Raw genomic sequence first — 12,875 nt, 5'->3', positions numbered from 1 at the left:
ACAGGATTTCATGCATCTCGGGATGTGAGCTCTGACTGACAAGAGCACAGGACAAACTGTGCTGCTGAATTCCTGTTTTACACGGAGTAACAAGTGCCATAGTCTGGATAGAAGGCAAGGGGGTCCCTCCATTCCAGCAAGATTCCTCTACTTTTAATGATGGGCAGAAATCTGGAGGGGGGGGTACAGCTTTATTGATCTGCATAGTAAGTATCCCTTGAATTGCAGTTTGTCACACAGCTGTGAAAACGCACAGGACTCAGGCCCAAAAACTACTCCGAGAGTAAAAATCCTCATTGATTTCCAAAACCTTCAAGGCAGTTCAGCAAAACAAAACTTGCACAACATCTTTTTCATGAATCAACCAGCCAAACGCTATTAAAAACGGGATGTGGGGGGGGGGGGGGAAGCAAGCCTCCTTTTAATTAGAAGCTGCACTGCAGAGCAGAAAGACTCGCTGCTTCCGTAAGATGGCGCTAAAGACTTTACAACCAAGTAGTAAAAAAAAAAAAAGGGTTATTGTCCGAAAAATGGGGTGGGGGGAGGAGAGAGAAAGCTCAAAAGAAGGAAAAGGTCCTCTGCCGTTCGCGTAATAAATTTTTGAAAAGAGACGTACATTAGGCGGGGGAGGGGAGCCCCAAGGGGGATTTTTCTCCGTCGTGTCATGGCACATGGCGGGCTTTCTAAACCGCGGTCTCTGGCTGCAACTGACCAGCCAGGGTCGCTGCTCTGGCCGAGAGAGCCACGGCTTCGGCTTCGGGACAGGAACACGGATCGGCCGCGGGAGCAATCCTATGTGCGTCTACTCGCAAGTAAGTCCTCATAGCCTCCCTGGGACTTACTCTCAGGTAGGGGAGCATAGGATTGCCGCTTCTGAGGATGAGGGAAGTGGGGAAGGTGAGAGGGGTGAAGCGGCGGGATCTCTGCCGGTGCCAGGGTTTGGGGGAACTTGCCATCTGAACTGTTGGGGGGCTCCGTGTGTGAATATGAATCAGATCCGCCTGGGAGGAAGTGCAGAGAGGCTCCCAGCAGTAGGCCTGGGCAAAAAGGAAATCTCTCCCCCCCCCCCCCAAGTCTCCATGCTGTGGCAGGTGCATGCCTAGGGAGGGACGCTGTCCTGGGCGTGAGCCCCATTGAGGGTCAGGGCAGCATCTTCTCCGTGGGTCTGCGCCTGCCGGAGTCGCTCAGGCGTGCCGGTCAGATGCCTTGGAAGGCGCGCCTTGCTTGGTGCTGTGCAAAGCACCAGCCTGCTGTGGGCTTTACGTAGTCCGCCCCTATTCGTGAGCGGACAGGACGGGGCTGGCGCTGGTGGGGATCCGTCCAGAGCCCAGCCCCTGACCGGCTCCTTTTCTACCCGCTGAGAGCTGGGGAAGGAGGAGGCACTCTGCAGATGCTCAGGAGACTTTTTTTTCTCTCCCCCCTCCCTTGTTCCAGGGCTGTCTCCCTGATCGGCCAGGAGACATAGAAAGGGGTGCGGGTGCCCTCGGGGGCTGCGTGCTTGGCGGGCCAGAGCCTTCCACCTCCCCCCTCCCATGGAGCTCCTTAGGTCCCCAGTCGCGTTAGTGCCTCTCCCCCCCCCCCCATCGGCACAGTCTCACGGGCCTCCCTGCTTGAGCTTTAGGGCCTTGAGTGGAATCCGATGCCCACTGTCTTGGATGTAGGGTCCTTCGAGGAGGGGGAAGTTTGTGAAGTGTCCTAAAAGCCACGCTTAAGAAACATACTGACCGCCACCTCCACCTTTGGCCAGTCACAGTACTTTTAGGGCTGTTTTCACAGAGGAATTCTGTCTAAGCTCTCTGGGGCGGGGGGGGGGGGGGGGGGGGGGAGAATTATAAGCTTCTTTGAGATTCCCTGGGGCAATGAAAGGAGGGTATGAAAATCTCTTTTCTTCCCCTTTGCTCCAGCTTGGGGCAGAGAACCCAGGACAGCTCTCCGGAGCTGCCTGCCTCAGGGCTTGGCTGCCAGCACTGGGTCGGCCCTGGTGCCTCCTTCCCCTGGCCTGCTGTTGGGCGGGGAACGTGGACTTCCCGGGGGAAATCTCCTTGGAAACCCAACTTGGCACGGCGCAGCGGGGTGACCTGAGGGGAATGCTGCGGGGTTCACCAGGCCCCAGCTTGCCCCCTCCTTCGTGGAACGATCTGTGGACACCCCCATGGACCCCCTCATGCTCGCTCTCTGTGCAGGTAAGAGCAGGCACAAACCGCAGCAAGGCGGGTCAGCTTCCCAATGTCGCGGCAAGGGCCTCTCGTGCACTCCCTGGAAGAAGCCGCCCTCCTGCCAAAGGGACACCCCACAAGATCGGTGTGGGCAGAGGCGTCCCTTGGGCAGCATACGTTTCTGTGCAAGGACTCCCTCACCTTTGGGGCCCCACCACCGGCCTGGTGCAGCCGGAGACCCCCCTGTCCTCCCATTGCTCCCTCGCTTAGCCATGCTAGGGAGCTTGGATGGCCTAGCAGCAGCCTCCAGTGAAGGGAGAGGAGAGGCGGACGGGGGCGGGGGGTCAGGGAAAAAAGAGGGGCAGGTTGGTCCAGCTCTTTCCGACAGGCTCTCTTCTTCCCCCGGCCAAGAATGGCGCAGAGGACTCATGAGACTGGAGAGGAAGCCCTTGAAGACTAACCATTGCCCTGTGGAGAAGGCCCCTTTCCCCTGGCCCGATCTCCGCGTGTCTAGCCCCTCCCCAGCACAGGTTGCAGGGAAGCCCCTGTGGGATGGACCCACGGAGGACCCCGGCTAGGGCCGGAGAAGGCTCGCTCCAAGGTCCCAGCGCTTCTAGGAGGTCTCCAGGTCATCTGTCACGCCTCGGACTTGGCCTGGGGCTTGTTCCTTTGCTGACAGGAGGCAGGACGAGCCGTGCTCTGCTCTCACCCAGCAACTCCAGCCGATGCCCAAGGAAAGGCCCAGCACCCACTCGAGATCCGCCTGCAGAAGCCGCTGAAAAGGACGGGACGGACTGGCCAGAAGTGAGGGAAGCTTCGGGCAGGTGTGTGTGGCAGGAGAAGGCTGGGGGAAATCCTTTCCGCGCCCTCAGTCCCAGGCCAGGACCCAGATGTCACCACCCAGCCTGGGGGATGATTCTGTCTCCAAATTGCCTGCCAAGGTGTCCTGCAGACGTCTTTTATGGTGCGCCAGACGCCCTGCCTTAGCATGTGGCTGAGACACTAGAGCCATTTCTAATAACACTACCCGTTCGCATTTTGGAGAGTCTTCCAAAGAGAGGGAAGAGTGCACACCCCTTTTCAGTTTTTGAGTCAACCTGGCTTTCCCTGTCTTTCTCCCTCTTTCTGTTTTTCTTTTCTCTCCCACCCCACCCCCCTTTCTTTTTCGGTGTGTGTGTGGGGGGTGGTCACCTCACACTTAAAAAATGTTTTGATACCACAGAACTATGCAGACCAGGAGGGTTCTTTAAAAAAAAGGTTTGGCTTGGTTTTCCCCCCTTTTAAGATTCTTGTAAAAATAAGCCTACTCTTTGGGAAGGAAGGAGGCAGAAGGAAAGAAACCAGTCGAGGCTGAGTGGATTATTACAGAACTCAACGCTTGGTCTGATCAGATCTGACGGAGATCAGTGGAAGTCTGAAATCCAATCGGTCCCAAGGGCGTGTCAGTGGCTTACTAAGCCGGCCACAGTATTGCACCGCGGTGGTGGTGGGGAGCAGACAGCCCCTCAGAAGGGAGCGGAGGCTTCCCATGGAAGAGAGGCCCGATCCCCTCTGGTTCCACATTAACCGCCCCCCTCCTGTACTCCACGGATGCTGCCTCTGCGGGATGGGCCCTTTGGAGTCCCGCTGGCTGCCCCCAGGCGACCCAGCCAAGCCCACCCGGCCTGTTCCGCTACCTGCTCGCCCCACAGTGGCATTGATAGGAGCCCAGGCTTGGGAGACGGCATTTGCACCTGGCGCAGTCTCTTTGGGCCTGATAGGGGCCCGACCCAAGCAGAGCCCCAGCCCCTTCCCGGCAGGAAGGCCCTGGTCAAGCAGGGGGTGAATGAGACGAGACGCGGGGGAATCCGAGCGAGGAGAGGGGTCCCCTGCGTGGGTGGGGGTGGCCCACAAGATCAAGGTGCTCAGAGGAACTGTGCGTCCTCTGCCTGCTTTAGCTTAAATCAACTCTTTTGACCTTAGTGGGTTTCTTATCTTTTTTAAGAATTATTTTTAGGCCATGAAGGAAATGTTGCATTTGTGTAATTGTTCGCAGCCCAGAGGTTCCAGGATTCGGGAAACCTGAAATCGACTTTCATCTGAAGGGGTTTCAGCAACGGCCAGAAAGGAAACCTCTGGAGAGGCAAAAAGAGACCTCCGTGAGCGAGAAGTGACAAAGGGGAGGGAGGCCACGGCCAACCAGGGAGTCCAGGGGGGTGGGGGGTGGGTGAGAGAGAATCCACCTTCCTGTGAAATCAAAGGCCAACCCAGGGTTGATGGAAGTGGAGAGCTGGAGGGCCAGGAAAGCAGGAGAGGGTCCCACTCGGAGCACCAAGAGGCGGTTGGGTAAATTAAGCCTGGAGGACACGACGAGGGATGGACACGCTCTGGGCCTGGGGCTTGCAAGGCATGGTGGATTTTAAAGTCCGCAGATAATCTGCCTAGGAAATATTCTGATCAGCTCTGAGGCTCGCGGTCATAAGGAAATCTGCGGACTGGACAAACCATATTTTCAGAGACCGTCTATCTATCTGCCTCTGCGGTGTTCTAGTGTGTCCGAGGGAAGGCCGCACTCAATTCTCAGCATGACTCCTTAGGGTCACCCCCGACCCGAGTTTATTAAAGCTACCCTTTGGGTCTTGTATCCAGCAGGAGGAGCCTTTTTGCATCCTCCTCCATATTCTACTGGTGGACAGAACAAAGATTCCAGTCCCAGCTCAGACAACCAACAGGAAGGATTCCCTTCCGAGGGAGAAGCCCTTGGGTCTCCCTTTAATCTTTGGCAGAGGCTGACCTGGAGCACCCCGTGCACACACAGCCCACCTCCCGCCTTGCTGCAAGATATGTCCTATCTTGAAAGTCAGCCGAAGCTCGCCTCTGAGCCGTGCTCAGGCTTGCTGGGGGGGGGGCCTAGGGGGGATCCTTAGGAACCAGAATGGCCTCATCCCCTGTGTTGCCGGCTTTGGGCCTGTGAATGCTTCTGGCCAAAGGAGCAGCCTGGCTTTGGCATGGGCTTGCACAGGGGTGTGTTTATAGTGGCTTCCTGCGTGTTTAGCAGGAATCTGTCCTTCTCCTTGCACAGCCCCGGGGAACTTTGCTGGTCCCCTTGGCTGGCCAGAATCTCAAGGTAGGGAGCAGACATAGAAAACCCAAGTGCCAGGTGCAGAATGAAGTCCTGTTTGGGAGGGGGGGGGTCGGAGACCCACATTTGGATTGAGGGTGTGAACATTTCCAGGAAACCAAAAGGCTAGCAAGAACCCAATAAATGCAGGCGATAGCTCAGAAGGCTCGCTGCATTCAAAAGGGATCGAGTCCCAGGTTAGTTGCATTCATAACTTTTAAAGACCCATGAAAACGATCGCTCAGGCCTTTCCCATGGCTGTTCCAGCACTGATCCTGGAGACTTCTGTCCAAAGAAGAGAAACCCCAGAGAGAGGGACCCTCCGGTTTTTGCAACAAGCAAGCAAATCAGAGAGAAGGGGCGGGGGGGGGGGGGACTGGTTAAGGCGACCAGTGGCCCGCTGGACGGTGATGGCGGGAACTCTGGGCTAGTAGCTTTGACCCACCAGCCAGGATAGGGTCCTGAGCTGCCCTGCACAATCTCCAATGGGGAAGCCAAAAACGAATACCAAACCTCCCCTCCACCTCGAGCCAGTTAAGGTTTTTTTGGCAAGTTGATATTGTATCTGAGGAAGTGTGCATGCACACGAAAGCTCATACCTTGAATAAAACTTTGTTGGTCTTAAAGTGCCACTGGACTCTTAATTTGTGTGTGGGGTGTGTGTTTTTTTTAGTTTTAGCAAGGCATGCCCCTGGGTCGGAAGTAAAACCCTTGCTGCTGTTTCATGGCAACTGCAGCATTTTGTCCCGCCCTGTCACTGTGATATGTTTATCCAGGCCTTGCACGTTTGGGTCCTATACTTTTCAACATCCCTCCAGCCTTTCATTCCATTTTTCGAGCTCTGCCTCCGAGCCCGCCCTCCGAGTCCCTTACACCCCAGGGCCTACACTTTCCGGGAGCAATTCCCTGTGGTCCGTTCTTTCTTCCTGGCAACAGCCCTGGGGACCCAGCAATGAACACAGACTCTAGAAAGCTCCTGCTGGTGGCTGGTAAATGGAGGGTTAATTCATCCCCCCTCCTGGTCTTGCATGCAGACACAGGGGGCGGGGGGGGGGGCAAGGCGGCTGACCAGGCCTGAGAGGGCCAGAAATGGGGCTCTTGGAGGGCAGCTTTTGCCTCCAAGATCGTTGATGGCGCAGAATCCAAAGGAGAGTTTGATCGGACTCTTTTCAGGTTGCGGGACTGCACCTCCCAAGGACGTGCCCTCCAGGCTGTCAAGAAGAGTGAAGTTTGGACCCCGAACACACGCCCTGGTTCTGCAGGAGGGTTTCTGGAGACGGATCGGGTTCCCATTCCTTATGATCTAGGTAGGACACGAAGGAAAGTTTGTTTCCCACTTCGCATCAATAATAAAAAAAGGAAGGGAAAGAACATAACCCTCTCCCTCCGTGCTGATCAACATACATGTGACTCCGAAGAGCTGACTTCCAAATCAACAGACTATTTCTACTTTATCACCGTTATGGAAAGTGCTGAGAATGAGAGTAGGTTTACCAACGTCTTTCCTCCCTTCTGGGTACTGCGGCTGCTGTTTAATTTAGTCCCTGTGCCCCAAGTATTGCCAGTTGCTGGGGTGCTTCAACGGAGGAAGAGCTCGCTCTGTGGATTGTTAGATGCGAGGAAACGCACAGGCTTCAGGAGATCTCTCGCACTGGCCACCCCTTCCTCTCTGGCACCTCTCCTTTGAAGTCAGGAGTGACAGGCCGAGGACGCGCGGGGAGACAGGGGAGACCAGCACAAAGGCTCTGCCTTGGTCCAGGGAGCCTCTCTGGAGCCCCCCATCCCAGTTCAAAGGGGCGCGTTCTCAGGTCAGCGGCCTTCCCAAGGGCCAAGAGGCAGCCACGCTGCTTCTTCCAAAGAGCCCTTCAAACATGTTACAATGTTTCCCCATCACCTCGTGGAGCCTCCCTGGTTTAGATCCTCCTGAACGTCTATGGCTCTAGAAGGACTTTCATTTGCTCTGTTCTGCCCTTAAGCTAGAGAGGGAGCCACTTAAGCGAAACCCCCGATCCTAAACACAGGCGGTCCAGGCGCCTCCTGCACAGGGGTGCAACCTGAATCCGCCGTGTTTGTGCTGCTGGCGCTAGTAATGGAACCCGGGCCCATCAGGCGGCTAGGGCCGAGTTCCATCAAGTGTGGCTGATCTCTCCCTGGGGATGAGCCGTCGGGGAAGCCCTCCTGGGCAGGCGGAGATTTCCATCTCTCCTAGGTGGTTTCTGTTTGCTTTCCCTCAGCCCCTGTGCCCAGTGGGAGCTGCTTCTCTCACAGCCTCCGTGGGACTCCTTGCAAGGAGGCCGGTGGGTGACTCCTGCCCCTTCCCCTGGGGCCCGAGAATGGCCCGCATCCCGACCAACCATCCTTAGAAGCAAGCGCCTGTCACCCATCCTCCAAAGTGAGACCCTGAGGCTGATCTAGGGAGGAAGCTGCTTTGCACAGGGGGCCGAGGCGAAGGGTGCGACTCCAGGCCAAACACACCCCAGGATGGAAGGAGGGAGGAGGCCGGTGAATCCACCAGCGGCCAGCAGCATTTCCAAAAGGGAGCAACAAAACGGGGACTGTGCATGAAACGGGCTTCCATCCCCAGAGCCTGAAGCGGTCTGTTTGCCCGCTGGTTTGGGGGCCGTAATATAGTCGTTCTGTGGTCCCTCCACCCGCAGCCCCTTCCCTCTCTCCTCTCCCCCGCGGCTTTTCAGTCGTCGTTACTTCTACTGGAAAGTAAGAATTCCCGGAGCTGCCCGAGATATATGTGTGATGCATATAAAACACAAACAGTGCAGATCTGAATCCTACGAGACCATGATACTTATTTCTAGTTTCTTTCCTTTTTACAGGAGCACCAGCAGCTTAGTGGCGGTGTCTCTGAGCGGAACTTTTTGTAAAACAGATTAATTCTGTGGGTGAACTTTGGCTGGACCTCCAACGCGCACACTGGGGACAGCTGCGGGAGAGCCCGACGAAAGGGAGCCCTCCAGGTGAAGGCAGCACACCACAGAGAAGGGGGCTGGGCAGGGGAGGCCGGCAGGCTGACGGAGGTGGCTTTCTCAGCCTCTGGAGGGTGCCAGGATGAAGGGAGCAGTTAGAGTAAGAGAGGACATGAAAGTGTTAGCACTCTTCTCTTGGGGCTTCTTTCACGTCCCTGGATTTGTAAGAATGTCCTTCACAGTCAGAGAATCTTCTTTTTACCTGTGTGCATATCAAAGTGGCAACTTTTTGCTGGCATGTAGGGAAGGTTGTACTGTGGTCCTGTTCAGTTTGGATGCGAACTCGCCGGCGCTCCGATTTTTTAAAGTGGGCGCAAGAGTACAGCATAAATCTAGTGCTACACCATAGTGTCCAATCGGCATTTCACTGTTTGAGTTCCCACAAGTAGCTGTGGGTGGATTTGGGGTGGGTGGGAGGGGAACCAAAGATTACTTTCTGAAAATTCTCCTTTTGTTCAGAACTTGCAGATCCTGGCATACAGATCTAAGGAAGCGTTTAGAACTAAGGTTGGTTTGTTTCCCTCCACTTAAGCGGAATTTACTTCCAGTGAAATATTTAAAATCCAAGCCACTTTTTTCAGAGCTGTACCTTTGAAATGACCGTTATACTCCCTGGGCATACACTGTTTCAAATGGAATTTAAAAGACAAACTTTGTGGGAATGGCCTGCATTTTCAGGGCATGGCACCTATTTTCTCCTAACTTAATCTCACCAACCAGTTATTTTTCCTGGTCCGCCAGGGCAGAGGGGAGGACAGCCCTCTCCAAGAGCCTTCCTTGGATACTCCCATGATGCTCCCTTGAAATTCGTTGAATTTATGGTTTTATGCCAGAAGGAAAGTTGAACTTACTTACAGGCTGTCTTTTTAAGGAAAGGCGACTCCCAAAAGTGGGTGCCCGATAGACCTGTAATTAAAAGTTGCCTATAAAATAAAACTGTAAGGAAGGCGGGTAGAGTAAATGTAAGGAAGGATCTCTCGAACCCTCCCTGGCCTGTACCTAAGATGTTGCCTCAGCTGCCTCCAGGAAACCTTATGCTGGAATAACAGTCTAACAAGAAGTCTTAGGCAGAAGTGACTCTCCCCCCCCCCCCCGCCCCAGCTGCACGTTGACTAAAAGGGAGAAGGAGGATTATATAGCTAAAAGATAGGAAACTGCCACTGTTTTTAAACTGCTGTTAAGAACAAAAAAGGAAACCAGGCAAATATTCAGTTGGGCGCTTAAAAATAAATCACCAGTATTAAAACGCTTACAAAACCAGGAACGCAATCATATGAGGCACAAATACTTAAATCTTGAGAAAATTTCAAACTTTACACAGCTTGGTCAAGGGACTATTTTTTTTTTAAAAACTATTGCTACAAATCTTTCCAGTCCCGTAAAGTAACCACTTCTTTTTCATACTCAAAGGCTGTTCAGTCTCAAGAGACTTCAGATATTCTATTGATTCCCGGTCCCAGGAAACAGAAAATGGGATAGGAGAAGAGTAAGAAACACGTGTTATCTATGCAAACAAAAAGTTGAATTTTTAAAAAAATGATCATAGGTACGAAGATCCAATCCTCTTCAACAAAGTAGAGTCATTTGTTCTGGGAAAATAAAATCTTCATACACTGGCATGCACATCCCCACAGCAGAGTTTTTAAACAAAAACACCCCATTTCAAGCCACTGTGAGCTGTAATTATACGGAGGAGCCAGCTTGTATTCTCCGATGGCTTTTACAGAAGTTGCAGTGATCCAAAGTCAGGTTGCTGTGTCAGAGTGGCTCTTTTATTAATGAGAATACAAAAAAAAAAAAAAAAAGAGGCTTGCATATTCTTAGCCCGGCTTCAATTTAGTTGCTAAGCAACCCGTGTATGGTAATTCATCCGCGAAATTTAAATCTTGGAGAAAGAACCCTGCATTTGGCTGAATGGTCGCCACGAGGAAAAACAACTTGTGGGATAGGAAGCAGCTGCCACTTTTGGCCAGCCAGCAGAAAAATTGCCCCCCCCCCCATCCCTGCGCTTGCCTTGCAATGTCCACCCCCCCAGCCTCGCCACAGAGTCCAGGGCAGGCCACAGCCCGCGCGCCCAGAGCAGCCCCTCGCCGGCATCTGCTCTCCCTCCCGCCCCCTCGCCAGCTCAGTGTGTGCCAAGGCCTCTTACCTCGCCAAGCAGGCCCAGCCAGCCGGCCACAGAGCCTCACATGACTTGAGCCGCAGGGGAGAGGGGGCTCCCTCGCTCTCATGCACTTCTCTCCAGCATACGGGGAAGGGCGGTGGGGGGGGGGGGGTTAAAACCTCAAGGCCGCTCTGGATCCCAAACCCACCAGGCCGGGGTTGGGGAAGAAACAGCCTAGCTATCCCAGAGAGCAGCACATCCAAGCCCTCTGACTCCACGTCCAGTCCTCCAGACTCAGCACGTTTCTACACATCCTCATGAAGGCTCTTGGACTCAGGGGACCCCTCTGCACAGGCACCCAAGGAAGGGCACGGGGCCTCCGCTGACTTCTACCACCTTCGCACTTCCCACACGGCGGATACTGTGACTGGAGGGATTTCCGGAGGGATTTCCGGGAGGGCTCGAAGGCAGCCATGCCCGCTTCCGCCCGCGACCAGATCTTCCAAAATAGGCACCTGCAAGGCCAGGAAGGTGAGGGCTTTGGACCAGGCCAGACTCTTGGAAGTCCCTAAACGACACCTCAGTGCTCTGCCTTGAGTGGAGCGTGGCTCTGGTTCGAAACAATCCTTGACTGACTGGCCTGAAGCGCCTTTCCCAGCTCCCAGCAAGAAGCGCCCCTCTCAGTCGCTGGTACGGAGGGGTCCCCAGAGGCATGCCCTCCCGGGCCCAGGGCGAACAAAGAGCAGTGGGTCCTGCAGGCCCTGGAGCACCCAGCCCCAGCCCCCGGCGCCTCGCGGAAGCCTCCAGCCCTCTGCCGGAGGGGGAGTGCGATGCCCTGACGTCACTGGAGTGACCATCCAGGCGCGGTGGGGCTGCCTCCCCTGAGGGCGGCCAGGCGTCTCCCACCCGGTGGAGCATCACTCCTGGGCTCGGCTGAGAGTGGGTGGCAGGGAAGGCGGCAGTCTGGAAGAGCCCTCTTCCTTCACACCTGCCAGCAGCCAAAGGCGGGGGGGGGGGGTGTTCACCATAGACTGTGCCAAGGGTGGACTGCGTGCCCTTGGCGCCCCCCCCAAGCCCCACCCGCTCAGCATTTGTTAATCTGGCAGGCGAGGAAGACGGGAATCCATGTCACTCGAGGTCAAGCTTTCAGAGGATGGATGGCTGAAGGCTGTCTGTCAGTCACCACCAGATCTCGCTGCAGCTGGGGCATCAACACCCCCCCCCCACACACACACACACACACATACACTCCCAAGAGCTTCCTCTCGCCACCGGAAACTTGTTCCCAGTGACACATTTCCTACAGCAAAAGCAAATGCCTGGGTCACTCTTTTTCCAAGACCCCCTCCCCTCCCTTGGAGTCCCTTTTTAGCCTTCCCTCTCGCCAATGTACACCAATTTCCCGGAAACAGCCAGAGGTTGGGACTTATGAAATGAGGTCCAGATCCTAAATAATTAATCCCCCGCCTGGAGCCAGGGCCAAGACTTGTTGCGTCCGTGTTAGAGTTTGATTAATCACCCTGGAACTCAGCGCAAACTCAACGTCATGTGGAAACGAGGAGCGCCTGGCTTATCGCTGAAATCTGCCAGTCCAAGAGGTCGCTTCCCGAACGCATATGCAAACACGCCTATGTCTTAACAGATTATATATACATGCATAGAGAGATAGATAATATGTTAAGACACAAAGAGAGAGAGGTGTTGTTTTGTGCTTAGCCCCAAGAGGTTGGCATTTATTACAAAAATAAAAGAATTGATACAATATAGTACCGCTTTAGACAGGATCAATATTTTACATACACATAAAAAAAAAAAACCCCAAACGTAATTCTTAAAATTATGGAAAATATCACACTTCCTGATCCGTCCGTCCATTGCATAGACTGCATTTCATAGGAGAAGCGCTTGCTTCCTCAAAGTGCCTCTGAAAACTGCTGGTACAAAACCAGATTTCTAATACTACAAAAGGCAAACACCGCTTGTGATATTAAAGCAGAACAATACCTCTTTTAGGGAAAGACAAAAGGGGGGGGGGCGATATATATGAAAGCTAAATCGGTGAGGTTGGGGATCGCAAGTCAACAGCAGTGAGGTGGCTAGTTTAATTACACTTGGGAATTGTTTACTGGATAGATAGATATTAGATATTTGGGTAAGATGAGGATGAGAAGCCAACGGGGGGGGGGGGTGTTGTACTGAGTGGCTGCAGTAAAAGAACATTCAAACATTATTGGAGCGACTCATTCTTAAATACAAACTTGGTAACACATTTTGGCTTTCCCTTTCTTTCAGGTCGGAAGGAACATAGGAAACAATGGCCAGATGATCGAATCACAGAATGCTAGAATTATAAGGAAATAAAACGCCTGGGTTCATTAAGAGAGTTGGTGATATACAATATATTGTGATTGTCATTATTTACATGTTATAGCCACATATAGAACCCTGAACTTAGCTTCCTTATTTACACGGGATCTCTTCGTAGTTCGTGGTGTTTTCTACGTGCATTCAGAGGATTCGGTTTGGGAAGGGGG

General features: G+C 53.7%; 1 protein-coding gene across 2 annotated transcripts; it reads left to right on the top strand.

Moving 5' to 3' along the window:
- The first annotated feature begins 291 nt into the window (after positions 1–291).
- On the top strand, positions 292–12,721 carry LOC143840273 (uncharacterized). 2 transcript variants are annotated; one of them, XM_077343582.1, is made up of 6 exons: positions 292–812; positions 2,836–2,980; positions 6,430–6,563; positions 8,088–8,228; positions 8,697–8,744; positions 12,634–12,721. In XM_077343582.1, the coding sequence occupies exons 1-4, from the start codon at positions 665–667 to the stop codon at positions 8,102–8,104; spliced, it is 444 nt and encodes a 147-aa protein (XP_077199697.1). In that variant the 5' UTR covers positions 292–664; the 3' UTR covers positions 8,105–8,228; positions 8,697–8,744; positions 12,634–12,721. The 2 variants fall into 2 exon arrangements, 1 of the variants encoding a protein (XP_077199697.1); XR_013232102.1 differs by lacking the exon at positions 2,836–2,980.
- Positions 12,722–12,875: the final 154 nt, after the last annotated feature.

This window comes from Paroedura picta, chromosome 6 (assembly GCF_049243985.1).
Source record: "Paroedura picta isolate Pp20150507F chromosome 6, Ppicta_v3.0, whole genome shotgun sequence".
Classification (NCBI taxonomy): Eukaryota; Metazoa; Chordata; class Lepidosauria; order Squamata; family Gekkonidae; genus Paroedura; species Paroedura picta.
This window is presented reverse-complemented; position numbering and strand designations above follow the sequence as displayed.

Excerpts from the sequence above, each read along its gene's own strand:
- LOC143840273 (XM_077343582.1), top strand. The coding sequence starts at position 665 with ATGGCACATGGCGGGCTTTCTAAACCGCGGTCTCTGGCTGCAACTGAC. Across the intron at positions 813-2,835 it reads CTATGTGCGTCTACTCGCAA|GAGGCAGGACGAGCCGTGCT; the intron begins GTAAGTCCTCAT and ends CTTTGCTGACAG. Across the intron at positions 2,981-6,429 it reads GTGAGGGAAGCTTCGGGCAG|GTTGCGGGACTGCACCTCCC; the intron begins GTGTGTGTGGCA and ends GACTCTTTTCAG.